The 16,405-nt window shown below is 41.8% G+C and overlaps 1 protein-coding gene across 2 annotated transcripts in view; it reads right to left on the reverse strand.

Annotated features, from left to right (window-relative positions):
* Scfd2 (sec1 family domain containing 2) overlaps nt 1-16,405 on the reverse strand; it is a 327,459-nt gene that overhangs the window by 209,514 nt on the left and 101,540 nt on the right. For both annotated transcript variants that reach the window (XM_076546449.1, XM_006979706.4), the window contains exon 5: nt 3,084-3,333. In XM_076546449.1, coding sequence (XP_076402564.1) covers nt 3,084-3,333 — 250 coding nt within the window. The remainder of the gene's footprint in view (nt 1-3,083; nt 3,334-16,405) is intronic.

Below are 16,405 nucleotides of genomic sequence, written 5' to 3' on the forward strand. Positions count from 1 at the left end.
TTAGGTATTTGTTACTTGTATATATTGTATATAGTTATTGTACTTTTGTATATAGTTTTTCTTTTGTTAGTTATAACCTTTTGCCTTTTTTCTTTTTATTAAAATAGAAAAGGGGAAATGTGGTGATATTTTATTTGTACTGAAATGTTATTTTAATTTTATGTTAATAAATAAAGTTGCCCTGGGGTCAGAGCTATTAGAGCCATAGTGAGAGCGTGGTGGTTAGAAGAGCTAGGTAGATTTCTGTGTGTTCAGGGATACAGCCAGTATTGGAGACATACGCCTTTAAGACCTGGAGGGCGGTACTTACAGGCAGTGATGAGGCAGTCATGTGGTTGGGTTTACAACCAATGAGAAGGCAGAACAGAAAGATTATTTAAACAGGGACACAGGAAGTACCTCCCTCTCTCGGGGAAGCTAGGAGCACTGCAGGAGGTAAGATTTTATCTCTGAGCTCTGACCTCTCGGCTTTTCTCTTTTACCTTGGCTCTGTGTTTCTTATTTTAATAATACGATTGGTTACATCTACAACTGGTTTTCTCTCCAGATGCTAATAGAATGGCTGGGCATACACGGCATGAAACAGTGTGGGGAGCAAGCCTGAGCTACAGCATGCAATGGATGTAGCAGTTATACGGGCTGGAAGCAGGTTTCATACCCCATGTCTAAAGACATGGGTTTCATATTCACAAAACCTGGAGTCAAATACTAGCTCTACTAATTCACAACAGAAAAGGCAGCTTGGTGAAGCTCTTAACAGAGAAAACAGACCATTTTGTTGTACTATAAACAGGTAAGACGGTAAAATAGTTGATGCAGAATTCTTTTATTGATTACTTATTTTCAAAATTATTTTCATTAACTACAAAATATCCATCAGGAATTAAATAAAGTCTGCTACTCAGTGTCAAGAAAAGCAAGCCTATGCCTTGGAGTGCTCTAAGCCCAGTACTGACAACAGGCTCCCTGAGAAAGCCACTAACCTTGGTACAGCATACTATGTATATTTGGAAGATAATGCATTTTTTGGATACAGGTTGAAATATCCATTCCTAACAGGAGTCAATCACAATTACTCTAATACTATGTGATTAAGTTTTCACCCTGATACACAAAAGTTACATTTTCCTTAGCAGCATCTAAAAATATAAATCCTTTTTTCGAATATTTTCAATGTCATTAATAAAGATATGTCCATACTAATAAACTACAAATTTATCTTGAGAACTATAGTCCTTTGGGTGTATTCAGAAGCTGAGAGAGAGAGAGAGAGAGAGAGAGAGAGAGAGAGAGAGAGAGAGAGAGAAGAGAGAGAAAGAGAATGTGTGTGTGCACTCATGTGTATGTTTTCCAGTGACCAGTTCACATATGCAAAAGTAACACCTTCTGTGCCACTTACAATAAATATCCCAAGTTAATATTGGTAAAAATGTATTCCTGCCGGGCGTTGGTGGCGCACGCCTTTAATCCCAGCACTCGGGAGGCAGAGCCAGGCGGATCTCTGTGAGTTCGAGGCCAGCCTGGGCTACCAAGTGAGCTCCAGGAAAGACGCAAAGCTACACAGAGAAACCCTGTCTCGAAAAACCAAAAAAAAAAAAAAAAAATGTATTCCTAATATTGTAAAAGAAAGGTTTAAGCAAAACTAAAAATTCCACAACTTATTATTTTTTAATTTTTAAATCATGAGCTAACAATTTTTTTCCTATACAAACATGAATTCACAGAAGTGTTTTCAAAGCAAGAAAATGCAATATCCTGAGCAAGTATAAAGAAACTAATAAAAAATTAATACCTTGAGTGAATATTAAGAGAATATTCCTAGAGCATTCATTACTTTATTCCAACAATAAACTGTCAACATACAAACGTTATAAAGCCTACCCAAACAACTGTAATTAGAACACGCACACTAGCCTTGTTGTCTGTCTCGGGAATTGCTCATTTCAACATCATTTCCAATGAAATTCCCCTAGCATCCAAATTTACTTTAAATCAAAGCTCTGTTCTAAGCATTGTATAAACCATATTAAAACCATTCTAAGTCAATATTTATTTCCAGCCAAACAAACACACGTAATGGCAGATTACAAATTCCACAAGTTCTACTTGAGTAGATTATAAACTGGCAAGCAGGTTCCATTCGAGGCAAGGAAATGCTTCCCGTCTGTGGAAACTGAATGAAGTTTCCATCTCATCAGGGATTTGCTCTCCATAACCAGCCACAGGAAAGGTCAGAAGTGAGCACAAAATAAAACACACATGCATGGGACACTAAGATCTCCAGCACCATGGCTGGATCAGAGATGTCTCCATACTTCCCCCAGTGAGGCCCACAGGAGTCTAGAGGATGCATAATCGGCCTTACTTGAGCTTTTCTGAGCAGGGATGTCTACTACATACACATAAACACATACATACACACATGTGCAAATTAACGAAAGGAAACTTGGACTGTTTTAAAAGTATTCATGCTTTATGTATAGGCTTCAGTAACTTCTAGGTATGACTTATACCACTGAAATTAGCTTTACACCAATATAAACTATTGAAAGAGTCAATACACTACATGTGGATGCTTTCATGAGTGATAGCGCAGCTCTTACTGGAGGTGGACCATTACAGTCTCTGATAATTGTAGGTTCTCCCCAAACCAGCACAGCCTACTTTACTGGGAGGCTAGGGTGTCATTTGGGATAGTACTAATTAATTAAAATTCAAATGACTTTACTGGGAGGCTAGGGTGTCATTTGGGATAGTACTAATTATTTAAAATTCAGTCTCAAAATAATACTAAAATCCTGAAAAATGGTGATTTCTAATCCCAAGACAAGGTAACACCTTACAAAACAATTTTTCTCTGAATATTTTGCTGTTTGACCAAGGCTTTGACACTAACAAACATGAATTCTGATAAGCACTTAGCAGACCATTCCACTACCACTACCAGAAAAGGAAACTACGGGAAAGACAGCTTGACCCTGCAGGTGGCTGGAGACAGTGGTCCCTTCCTCCTGGAGTCCTTACTCAGAAGCCTGCCTTCTGTAGTCACAGGATATGTGTTCTGTATGGTGCTCCCCACTCACCTGTGATTTTCTGCAGCAAAGGCGACAGCTCCGACTCCTCGGAGAGGACATGGGCCAAGGCCTTCTTCACCCTTTCCTCAGCTTCGCTCAGGTCTTTGTCCACCGTGAGCTCTCCGGTGACAGAGTAGATGTATATGAGGAGGATTAGCAGTTCCTCGGGGCCGTAATCATCGCTGCTTCTCTGGCTCGGGGACTTGATCATAGGGAGCAGCTGATTGAGCACCCCAGTCCTGGTTGAATCCCCAAGGCTCTGAAACAACAGCAAGGACAGGAGATATGTCAGCCCTCCACGAAGACAGAACTTGGTTCCAACCAGTTCAAAGATGGCTTGCAAAATCTGTATGGTACTTGTTGGCCTCACTGTCTTTCATGTCTGTGTTTATTAACCCTGGCTAGACCACTGCAAGAAATCTGGCATTAAAACTTTTATTCTGAAAAACCTATTTGATAAAATGGCAAATGAAGTCACAGGCCCTTTGATAATGATCTTAGTGTGCCTTGAGCAAATAAGATGGTGGTTTTTTAGAAATAAAATGTAAGTGGTTCAACAGGCAGGGCGTGGAACTCAGTGGCAGAATGCTTACTTAGCACACACAGGCCCAAGGTTTGAGCCCCAGGTCTGTGAGAAAATGTCAGCACTTTGAAAACTTGAAATCTAGATGAAAATGTAAAGCAATACAATTTGAAAAACAAACCTGGCAGATTATCTATTCAAAGGAGTGCTGATGTTCCTTTAGCAGAATCTATCTAGTCAATGAGTGCTAAGGCTCCTTAACAGAATTTACATATTCAAATGAGTGCTGATACTCCTTTAAAGGAATCACTGTCTTACAGGACATCCTTTCTGATATCTTCTATGTTGGCAAACATTCGTAAGAATATTTATAGCAACCAGAGGCCATTTCCTGCTAAATCTGACAAATAGAATAATGGCTCAAACTGGGCAACTGAGGATGGGTTCAAGATTTCTTTTGGTGAATTTGAAGGTAATTTACCATAACTTCTTTTGTTTGTTTATTTATTATGTATACATAAATTATGTGTTCTGTCTGCATATATACCGCAGGCCAGAAGAGGGTACCAGATCTCATTACAGATGGTGGTGAGCCACAATGTGGCTGCTGGGAATTGAACTCAGGACCTCTGGAAGAACAGCCAATGCTCTTAACTGCTGAGCCATCTCTCCAGCCCTCACCATAACTTCTGAATATATATTTTTAAATTTTCTTCACTTATTTTTATATGTATGGTGTTTTACTACATGTGTGTGCACTATGTGCATGCTGTGCCCACAGAGGCCAGAAGAGGGCATCTGATCCCCAGGGACTGGAGTGAAAGATAGCTGTGAGCTTCCATGTGGGTGCTGGGATTCAAACTGAGGTCCTCTGGAAGAGTGGCAGTGCTCTAACCATTGAGCTATCTCTCCAATCTACCACCTCAAATAAAAAAAATGGTTTTAGTTCTTGTGCCAACTTCTTAAATGACACTAAGAAGATACTTTCAGGAGTCTTTACATGTGGTAAGAGTATCGCATTGCCGGAGTTACTGTGTCAAGGAACTACACATATCTTCAGCAGCGATCTTGAAGTTTTGGGTATTCACATTAAAGGTCAAGTTATCAGAGCTTGAAACCTCCATCAATCATTTGTAAGTACCCTGAACACCTACTATGTTGCATTAGTCTAGTCCTGAGAAACAGAGCAGACACATTCTCTATGCCTGTAGTTTATGTCAAAGGGGGAAACCCGATTGAAAACCTGAGAAAGTAAATGCTGGGGTGCAGAATACGATGGTGAGTGCTACAGAGGAAAGGGAGCAGGGAAGGGGGGTGGAGAGACTGGACTTCAGGGTCTCATCACTCTTCACATGGTAGACGCCATAGCAAGAGGACATGGGAACAGAGAAACCCCACAGAGAAACCCTGCTTATTAAAGAAATAAGCAGATAGATGCAAACAGTTGAAGGAATTGCAAGGAGGGGGCCACCCCAAAAGAGCTCTTCTGGCCACTTCTGCTCAAATTCAGACAGAGCATGTCAAGGTAAGATTCAGAATTTTATTTTATACATACAAAGACAGCTTTTACCATTTATTTCTAATATAATTATATGTTTAGGGCATATTATACAAAAATAAAGTGCTAAGTCTTAGGATTGGATAAGATAAGAATGGAAAGGACAGAGATTTTACTAGCATATGGCAACAAGATATGGTTTACCAAGTACAAGTATATTCACCCTTCACAGTCCCAGGGGCAGAAAGGTCTGCAGGACCCCTAGGGCTGGTGTACAGCTCAGGGGGGAGCCCCCTGGGGTGCCCTGCTGCCAGGTGCCCCGTCACTTAAGGAAAGGAGCCATGTGGTTGGCCTGTCCAGAGAGAGTCCCAGAGGCTGCAGCTTGCCTCCTTGTTTCTCACTCCATGGCCAGCTTCTTCGTGGGTGGTAAGAAGCAGATTCCTGCACTGCCTCCCTTCCCATCTCCTAACAGTCAGGTGGAATACAATGTGTCTACCCTGCAGAAGCCCTGCACCCTCAGAGAAGAAAGCCTTGGAAACGATGGGTCTGAAGGGTGAGTCAGGGCAGGGGACTCCTTTGTAAAGATGTACTTGCTAGCATCTGCCCCTCAGGCCTACATTTTCAACTCTCTGGTCTATGATATACGCTAGAGAGAAAAACCCCTCAGTAGAGACACAAGCATGAGTTCCATTGTTCACACCAGCAAAATGACATTCAAAATATGCTTCAAGCATCCCAAGAAGGCAATAGTTAGTTGGTTTGATACAAAGCTAAAAGCAGTGGGCAGTTACAAAGATGTGAGAATTATGGGAAAATAAAAATGCCCCATTTTGAAAACCTAATTCCAATTCTGATTGTTCTATTATGTAGTTCCTTAACATAGGATCTCTCCGTGTCTAAACGATATGATCTGTTTAGAGCAGTGATTCTCAACTTGTGGGTCATGACACCCTTGGCAAACCTCTATCTCTAAAAATATTTACATTATGATTCATCACAGTAACAAAAGTACATTTATGAAGTAGCAAGAAAGAAATTTATGATTGGGGTCAGCACAACATGAGGAACTGTGTTAAAGGGTCGTAGTACTAGGAAGGTTGAGAACCACTGGCCTAGAGGATGGCAGAGCAGGAAGGCACATTACTCCAGGCTCTCCATTTACTTCACTACAGACAGCAGAAGGCACTAAGTCATATTCTTAGTGTTACCTACTCAGTAAAATACAGACTGCCCCCCCAAAAAAAGAAAAAAAGTAGCTTTACCACAGATAGGCAGAGAAGTTCAGAAATAACATGAGAGTGTGTGTGAAGTAGGTGGGCTGATGTAGTTCAGCTCTGTTCCATGGGGTGACCCAAGAAGCACGGCACCTCAGTGGCAATGGACACACCCAGATCTAGTCTCTGCTGGTTTGCTTTGGTAAAAGAAACCAGGAATCTCCAAAGAGGTGACCAACACCAAGGCTATGGGAGGAAAACACAGGATGAGCCTGGAAGATCTTAGAGCCCCCCACTCCCGCACACACAAAGAGATTAGGAATGTGTCAAAAGGACCCACGAGCCAATTGCAAGACTTCCCAGATGACCACCATCGGGATAATTTTAAAAACAACATCAAGTAGCATTTTAATATAACCTAAAGTACACAGAAACATCCATCTGTTCATGTTGCCATAACTGAGGCTGAGCTAGGGCTAGAGGACAGCTCCGTCAATACAAGAGCCCAAGTTCAGTCCCTAGAACCTGTTTAAAGAGGGAGGTGGATTCCCTGAAGTTAGAGGTGACTGAGCCACCTGACCTAGGTGCTAGCAACAGAACTTGAGTCCTCCAGAAAAACAGCCAGCACTCTTAACCACCGACCATCTTTGCTAGCTTGTTAGGCAGCTTTTGATACCTGCTTTTCCTCATAGGAAGAAAGATCAGCGATTCCCCAGATTGAAGCCTTCTTAAAGCAAAAGAAATAACTTCAACAGGAGTAACAGGAATGTGTGAATAATGTAGCATTTGAAAGGATCTGTGCCATAGGCTGTATGACCTTAGGGAAAACGTCTAGTATTCCACATCTCAACTTCCACATTTAGGAAATAAAAATGCCTGACTTTTAGGTGGCCCCATTACACAGGCATGCATTTATATAACACTAGCACAAATTGCTTCAACCACTCTGCTTCAAAAATGAAGTAACCCCCACAATAGGGCAGTCTTTATAGAGACTCAAACATAACTGTTCTCTGAGGGCGCTAACTTTGCAGAACACATTTGATATCATTTAGGAAGATACAATAATGGCCGTACTTCACCAGGTTGGTCTGTGAACTTAACAACAGTGAGGCACACAGCAGTGTCTGGCATGTGGCATCTTATTCCGTTACCACCACCCAGTGCCCGATGCTCTCCTTTTCTACTCAGGACTAGTTAAGAAAGCTGGTGTGGGAAAGACAGTTTCTCACCCTAGTCCACCCTGACCTCTGGCTCTTCCACCTCCAGCCCACTCTTCCACCATGGTCCCTACACCTTGAGGAGAGATAATGTGAAATAGATATCCCATGTATATCTGAACACTCCAAAGGCATTTATTCTCTGCCCTTTGACCATGTTGAGTTTCTGTGTTAACCACTGCCCACTACACAAAGAAATTTCTCTGAGAGCTGCACTGATCTATGGTCGAGGAGATAGAAATTAAGTTGATATTGCCCATTTAGCTAAATAATAGTAGTAGTTTAACTACTGGGGTCTATAAGCTTCCTGTCCAAGGGTTTGGTTTTTTTTGTTTTGTTTTGTTTTGGTTTTGCCAGATTTATAGTACCAGGCATGTGAACCTTAAATCCAATACCCTATAATGTTCGTGTCACTATGGTACTCTTGGACTATGCATTCTGTGAACTAAAATAAATTATAATAAAAAAAGAGAAAGCTGGTATGGGAATGGCACATGTTCCAGGAAAGGACACTGGCAGTCTCAGAGGCGAGAGGGACAGTCGACAAACATGGAGTGTAAAGAGTCTATCGTGGGACTTCACTTCAACAGCCAGTGAAAGGCCAAAGAAAATCAAATGTTACAAAATGCTGCTATTGAACGCGACGAGCACGGCAAACCATAGCCGAGGTGGAGGGCTTTAAAAAATGGCTTCTTTGTAAAGCAACCGGGATTAAGTTTCCCATTCACCTTGACATGAGCAGACCTATTAGCAGGAGGTAGAGGACCTGAGCTGTGGCTAGGGTGACAAAGCACCTTGTTATTTCTGCAGTCTGGGCTCTTGTTTTTCTTGAATCAGTCCCCAGCAACTCCATACAAAGGCCCTCTTTAAAAGGCATGCCCTTAGAAAAGCTGACTGTGAAGTCAAGAGCTGGTCTCTGTTCTGGCATGAGGACCATATTCCATATGGCAGCAGGCTGGTCCAGGCTGGCCCCACACCTGCTCATCGGAGAGCAGAACCTGCAGACACTCAGTGGAACTCTGAACCATTAGCAGAGAACTCCTCTTAGCAAGCCCCAGTCAGTGTACAGGCTGGTGAGATATTACAATGGGCGTCTTTGAAAAGGGCCCAAATACCTTCTGTCTCCAAACAGTACCAGCCAGAATTAAAACCAATCTGTTATTTTGGACAGTTTTGAAGAAATCCGAATTTCCTTTTGTACACTTCAGGCAAAATGTAAAAATGTAAAATAATTCATTGATATGCCCAAATATCAACACATTGTGCACATATATACAAACACCAAGTAAGTACATCATTTAATTAATTGAAAAAGTAATTTTATACAACAAAGAACAAAGTGAGACACAGGCTACAAGGGACTCAGAGATGAGTGGAAGGAGGAGTAAACAGCCACGTCATAAGAAAGTTCTCAATAGAGGGATCTACATTTGCTTTGGGAACACCCAAACCCTGAGAGAGGCACATGCCAACTGGGTTTTAAAGAGCCCACATCCAATGTGAGGGAAGAACAAAGCTCTAAGAAATGAATTATAGGGTAGGATCCTTTCTTCAATAAATATTTCATGTACATCTACCAAGAACGTAGGCTAGGCAGAACAACGCCCCCCTTCCTGGAGTCAGTGACTACGTTACCACATGGGGGCAGACTCTGCAGACGTGACGAAGACTGTGGTAGTCACTTTCATCACTGCGATCAAAAGGCCGTCCAGAGACGGCACAAAAGAGGACAGTTATTACAGCTGACAGTTGCAGGGAGGCTTCCGTGTTTGGTGTGTGAGAAAGCCTGAGAGCAGGAGCAGCTCAGTCCCTGGCGGCGGCCTGAGGCAAAGGCTGTTCACATCGTGGCAGACAGAAAGGAAGAACTCGGGCTGGACGAGGGGCGGGTATAACCTGTTCCTAGTGACCAACTTCTACTAACACTAGCTGCACTGCCTTCAAATCGTGCCATGAGCTGAAGATCCATCCAGATCTGAAGCAGGAGTCTGTTGGGGACATTCCAGTCAAACCATAAACTATTATGCCTGGTTCAAAAGAGAAACGGGCTTCCCAAAGAAACATTTTCCAAGGTCCAGATGCACAAGCACTCAGCAGCCTGGGGCTTTCAATATGTGAGGTCTTGCCCTTAAAAAACATTCCGTGTTTCCCCAGTGCAAAATATGCCCTTCTCTCTAATGCAGCAAAGCCTCACAGTTATAGCTGCATTACCTGTGCCCACAACTATAATTGTACTTATGTTCTTTTGCTTGCCAGGTGCCATGTTTTTAAAATCGTTCTGTTCTGTTTTTGGTTCGGATTCTCACTATAAACCAGGCAAAAAGTAGCAAACAATAACCATGCCACAGCATGAATATTATGCTTTGAAATCTCTATCTCCCAAATAAATTAATCCATTATTTCTTCAATGTGTTCATACTCAAATTTTTAGGACATGGCAAAATATAGCCAGATTATTTGCCAGAAGGCCCAAACCCCAATAGGGTCCACATTCCCATCTGAAATTTCATGAGCAATCTTTACCTTCTGTGTTTCTATTGGTGGTCCGGTCTTCTGGGCGCCCATCAGAACACCCCATTAAGAAAAGCTTCCAGAGACTGGAGAGATGATTCTGGTTTAAGAGCACTTGCTGCTTTTCCAGAGAACCTGAAATTGGTTCCCAGCACCCAAATCAGATGGCTCACAACCACCTGTAACTACTGTTCTAAAGAATGCAGTATCATCTTAGGGCTTCCTCAGGTTCTGACACACGAGCACACAGTCATACATAATACAACTCTCTCTCTCTCTCTCTCTCTCTCTCTCTCTCTCTCTCTCTCTCTCTCTCTCTCTCTCTCACACACACACACACACACACACACACACACACACACACACACACACACAAATCTCAACAAAAGAAAATAGAAAAGCATCTTGGAGTTTCTCTAGCCTCTATCTACGAATTCCTCCACACTTCTGAAAACCAGGTAAAACGCCTGACTAGAACTACACGGTCAGGTTCATCATAGCAGCAACCCTACAGGAGGAGCTTCTGTTATAGGCTAGTCACGCTAAGCAGACAGGAAGCTGCGAAGGCAGGTTGGAACCCATGGTAGTTATAACCGTCAGAGACCCACCCCTAGTGTCTTCTTCCAACCAGGCTCTATGTCCTAAAGGCTCCACAATTTTCAAACAGCACCACAAGCTGAGGCCTCATCATGAAAAACAAGAGCCTGTGTGGGCATTATAAGGTCAAGCTCTAACACTACAGATCTTGAGATGTGGCAATGATCCTACATTATTTGAGTAGGTCCAACCTAATTACAGGACTTCTTAAAGGTGGGGGCTTTTCCCAGCTATGACCAGAGATGAGATGATTCACAGATGCAATAATATTGTCCCTGAAGATTGAGGAGAGAATCCATAAGCCAAGAATACAGAGGCCCATGGGAATTGGGAAGGACAAGGAAACAACCTCTGGAGAGGAATACATCTTGATAACATTTCATGCTAATTCAATAAGATCTCCAGAATTACAAATTAATAAATGTGTGTTTTGAAGTTTGATGTCCTTTGCTACAGCAGCAATAAGAAATTAATGTAAGAGGTCTGTGAGGTAGAAAATGAGAAGCTCCATATTAGAGCATATAGCTCTCACTGAGAAACTTGCTTGTGATAAGGTGTGATAGTTTAAATGTTTGTCTTCTCTAAAACTCATGCCAGAACTTAATTGCCAGTATATTAGTACTAGGGGCGAGGTCTTTAAGAGGTTGTGTTGTAAGACTAGCCCCCTCAGGAGTGAGACTAATGCCATTATAAAAGGCTCACACCTGGCTCTTGCAACGTCCATCACAGCATGATGCAGCAAAAAGGCCCTTCACAGATGCTAATACCTGGTACCAGACTTTGCAGGCTCCATAATTTTGAACCTGTACCAAATTCTACGCATTATCTTACCCAAGGCTAATTATTCCATTGTATTAGCACAAAATGAACTAAAACATAGGAATCAATAAAACAATTGTCAGATGATTAGATGGACAAGCAAGAGCCAACATGAATAGATACCTCAGTGGTATTCAATTCATCTCTGTCCTTAGGGAACAGTGAGAATCTTCAGGGAAATGATAGAAAGGAAAGGCATAGAGTGACCAGAATTCAAACTCATGTAATTTGTCTGTTACTAGTCAGCCCTGAATCATAACATCTGAGAAGCCAACACTCATCAGGTACATGATTATACAGGCTTTCTAAGTGGGGTCCAGAGACTCCTGAGATCCCAGAGTCTCTTTCAAGAGGACCAGGAGTTCAAACATACTTTTAGAATAATACCAAGGCATTCCTTGCCTTATTTGAGTACACAATGGCATTAACAACATAAATGTACAGTGAGTTAAAATTGATGAACTTGGACTGGGTAATAAACACCTGTAATCTCAGTCCTTGAGAGATTCAAGCAGGAAGTGGGGGAGTGGAGGAGAAGGAAGAGAGACTTCAACTTAACAGTGTATATGACAAAATAAAAACAATGCATAAGCCAGCCCTTCTGTACAATGACTTTTCTCTAGGCAAACCATTTTGCCAAGGAAGAAGTGGGAACTGAACTAATCGCTGGTCTTGTGCAATACCGTTGTTCTTAGACTAATGACAGAGATGGCACTTACTAAGACCTCCTCCCTCCTTCAATAAAAGGCATTCGGCATTAAAAAAAAAAAAGCCAAATTACAATGCAGTAACAAGATTTCATGGGAGAATCCATGCCACCCAGCCAGACCTCCAAGAATATAGAAAGCATTCAACATTGTGTAAAACCCTGTAACAATGCAGGATTTTTTTTCTTTTGTTCTTTCTCTGTTGTAGAATATTATTTTAAGGTGTGTTACATTTTTTGTTTATGTTGCATTTGTTTAACTCTGTGGAACTGTGATACTGTGTCTGTCTAAAATACCTGATGGTCTAATAAAGAACTGAATGGCCAAAAAAAAAAAAAAAAGAAAAAGAAAAAAAATAATGTCTATGGTTAGTATTTTGCTTTGTAAACTTTGAATAAACACACACACACACACACACACACACACACACACACACACACACACACACACAGACTGGGGCATTTGGCAGACAACTGATCAAGTGAAGTGCTGGGTATGGTGGCAGATGCCTATAATGCCAGCTCCTATGAAGCCGAGGCAGGAGTGATGCAAACCTAAACCTGGCCGACAACACACAGCAAGTCAAGACCAGTGTGGGCGCTAGCAAGACCTTGCATCAAAGGAAACCAACAACAAAAAGAAAACAACTGATGAAGCTCTTAGCTTCGAGGGAAACTTCCAATTTTGGAAACCATCCACCTGCTATTGCCGGATTCTCTATTCTTACAGATTTTTCTGATCAGTCAGTGGTGACATTAAAATGTGAATTTTGTTTTTCAAAATTGCACAATAAAATGTATGAACATTTGTAAGGTCTATAACTGTTAGGGAACCAAAGCTTCTAAAATCAGGCATAGGAGAAAAAAAAAAAGGTCCATCCAAATAAAGGCTAATGGTTTTATTTTATTTTATTTTATTTTTATTTATTTTTGTTTTGTTTTGTTTTTCGAGACAGGATTTCTCTGTGTAGCTTTGCGCCTTTCCTGGATCTCGCTCTGTAGAATTCAAGGAGATCCGCCTGCCTCTGCTTACCAAGTGCTGGGATTAAAGGCGTGTGCCACCACAATAGGTGGTTGGACTTATAATTTTAAAGTAACAAATGGAAATTTTTTAATTTTCTGTTTTAACAACCAATACAGTCAATATTATATTTAATAATTTGAATAACATTCTAAAGAAAATTCATCTTTTCTATTCCTTTTCCCTTCCTCATAACTTAAATAGTAAGCCAGCTGTTGCCATGTTCTTAGAGAAGAGGGCCAAGCAATAAAGTAAAAAGAAAATGGACTTCCTGGGTCAGAGTTCCTCAAATGCAACATGTATATAAACAACCTGGGACTCCTGCTAAATTCATCAGGCCTGAGACGGAGCCTGATGAGGCTGTCTCTCTAACAAGTTTCCAGGTTGATTTCAATGTCATTTGTTCATCCATGGATCCCACTAGTTGGGTGGCATCTATAATGGGCCACCCGACTCTTTCTAGGCTACAGCACAAAAGTGACATAAAGAATCCTGCTCAAGCCACTGTGTGGCGTCTTTTAGTTCAGTCCTCTACCACTGACTGCTAACTATTAAAACTGACAGAGGTATCAGCTCTGTATTGACAAATGCATCAGCTCTACTCTAACTCCCCACCCACTCCCCACCCCCTCCCCACCCTGCCGCAAACCCAGCCAACAGCCTATTGGACTTCTCCTGGACATGTAACCAGCAAATTTAATTCAACGGATCTACAGCTAAACTCATTCCCTCACACACTGTGGTTTAACCTTCTGAACCATTTCATTGGCCCCTGTGTCTGCACGTGCTCATCTCTTTATACACAATGTGCTTCCCCTTTTCCTCATTTGCTCTCAAGCTCCAGCTCAGGCACTGTCATCTCTAACCTCTCTCTGGATTTGAGTTCAACGCGCCTTCCGACCTGCTCTTGGGGCTCTGTCCCTAAGCTGCTGTGTGGTGCCATCATCCTCCCGAGTTAGAAATTCAGCCTGTCCTGGAGTTCTCCCCTTTCCCTGCCACATCAAATCAGTCAGTGGGTGCTGATGAGTCTACGTATGCAGCCTGTCTCCTCTGCTCCTCCTCCTGCTGCCCACATTGCAACTATCATTCCTCCCAGGCATGAGCTAACCCATTCTATAATAAAAACATGGAGTTCTCAGACTTGTTTAATGGCATGCATGCCTTTTACCTTCTTGGCCCTAATTAACTGTTAAGCCCATCCATCATGAATCTTTTCCTCACAGATTGTGGTTTAACCTTCTCACCCACTTCCACTTGCCTCTCTGTGTTTACACAAGCTTATCTCTTTGTATAGAACGTACTTTTCCTTTTTCTTCAGTTGGTCTCAAGCTTCAACTCAAATACTATCTTTCCTAACCTCTGGTTTTGAGTTAAATGTGTTCAGTTTATGATCCTAGAGACACTTTTAGGTCTTCTTAGGTCCTTTTACCCTGAACTTCATTACCCATCTCCAGTTGCCTTCTAAGAGAAAAAAAAAAAAAAAAAAAAAAAAAAAAACATAAAATAAGCATACAAATGTAGACTATTTCAGTCCTCCTAATTGCCCTAAATCATAGGTAGTACTATTTCAGAAGATCCAGGATGCCAGGTATGAGCTTGTTTGTGTGTATGGCAGATACATGAGTATGTACTTGTATGTGTGCACATTTGTGTGCCAGTGCATGTGAACTTGGAAGCAAGAAGTAGCCGTTGTCTTCCTCAATCATTCTCTGACCACCCCACCTCCTGCTTTTCTTTTCCTTCTTTCTTTCTTTTTCTTTTTTTAAAAAAAAACAAAAAACAAAAAAAAAAACAAAAAAAAAAACAAAAACACAGGGTTTTCTCACTTAACTTGGAGCTTGCTGATTGGCCAGACTGATTGACTAGCAAACCTCTAGGGATGCTACTATTTCTGCCTCCCCCATGGTGGAATTAGAAGGAAGGCCAGCTTTTCACATGGGTCATAGGGCTCCAAACTCAGATCCTCATGCTTGTTCAGCAAGCACTTTACCGACTGGGCCATCCTCTCAACCCTGAACTGGGATCTAGCCCACTACTGTCCGGCCCACATTTCTTCTCCAGTGTTCCCCAGTCACAGAGAGAGCAAAGTTTGTGGGAAAAGAGAATCAGACCCTTAGGAAAGGGAAGGTTGCTCCAACGATTTGAGCTAAAACAAACAGTCAAAGAAGACCGACTCATGAGACAACAGATGAATGATAAAGTTAAGGGCAGCGGGAGATGAATATAAGCCGGCAGAGGTGAGACATTGACCTATGGTTCCCCAGAGCCCCTCGGCAAGGCACAGGACTAGCTGTAGAACCTTAACCAAGGTGGTTCCGGATTTAAACATTAAAGTGCACTGTGACTGTGCCATGTTTACCTCACTCCCTAGCCCTAGTTACAAGCAGCTAAAGTCATTCAAAAGCCCCTCAGACAGAAGATAGATCTGGTTCCGAATTCTATTATATAACAACATACAACTCGTACTTTATAAACAGCACAGAGTTCTACATGTCAAGTCAGCAAGATAATTCAATATGGAAAGACACTTGCTACCAAGCCTGATGATTCACATTTGATCCCTTGAACCCACATGGTGAAAAGAGAACCTATTCCCTCAAGTTGTGCTCTGACCTCTACAAGTATGCCATGGTACATGCTCTATCTCCTCCTCCTTTTCCCTCCCCACGCCCCCTTCTCTCTCTCACACACACACTGAACAAACAAAATGAAATAAATAAATGAATAAATGCACAGTGTTAATTGTGTGCTTACCAGTATGTGAAAAAGAATGTAATTCACTGAAGAGATATGCACAAAAAGGAGCCTAATTCTGAAGTCAGAAAACAGGATAGCAATCGTCTCTAAAACCAGCTCATTTCAATGTGGTAGACTATGACTATGGCAGGAGACTAAAACGAGAAGAAGCAGGATGAGTGTTTGTGGGAAGGACATAAGGAAAAGTGACTGCTAGACCTTGCCATGCCAGGATAGGACAGTCTTTCAAATTTTCTTGTTTCTGAAAATGCTCTGTCAGATATTCTAGGCCTACAGCCAAAGTTGGATGCCCCAACACTGCAAAGAAACACTGGGTGACTGTCCAGGCAGCCAGCTGTTTCTGTCATTTCACGCATTTTTAGGAAGCTGCTTGCTTGCACTTCCTGCTTGCTCAGGTAATATTATTTTCCTCCTCAGGTCTTGGATGGGGTTGAAGACTAGACAGTTAGAGTTACTATCCTCTCATAT

This window comes from Peromyscus maniculatus, chromosome 10 (assembly GCF_049852395.1).
Source record: "Peromyscus maniculatus bairdii isolate BWxNUB_F1_BW_parent chromosome 10, HU_Pman_BW_mat_3.1, whole genome shotgun sequence".
NCBI lineage: Eukaryota > Metazoa > Chordata > Mammalia > Rodentia > Cricetidae > Peromyscus > Peromyscus maniculatus.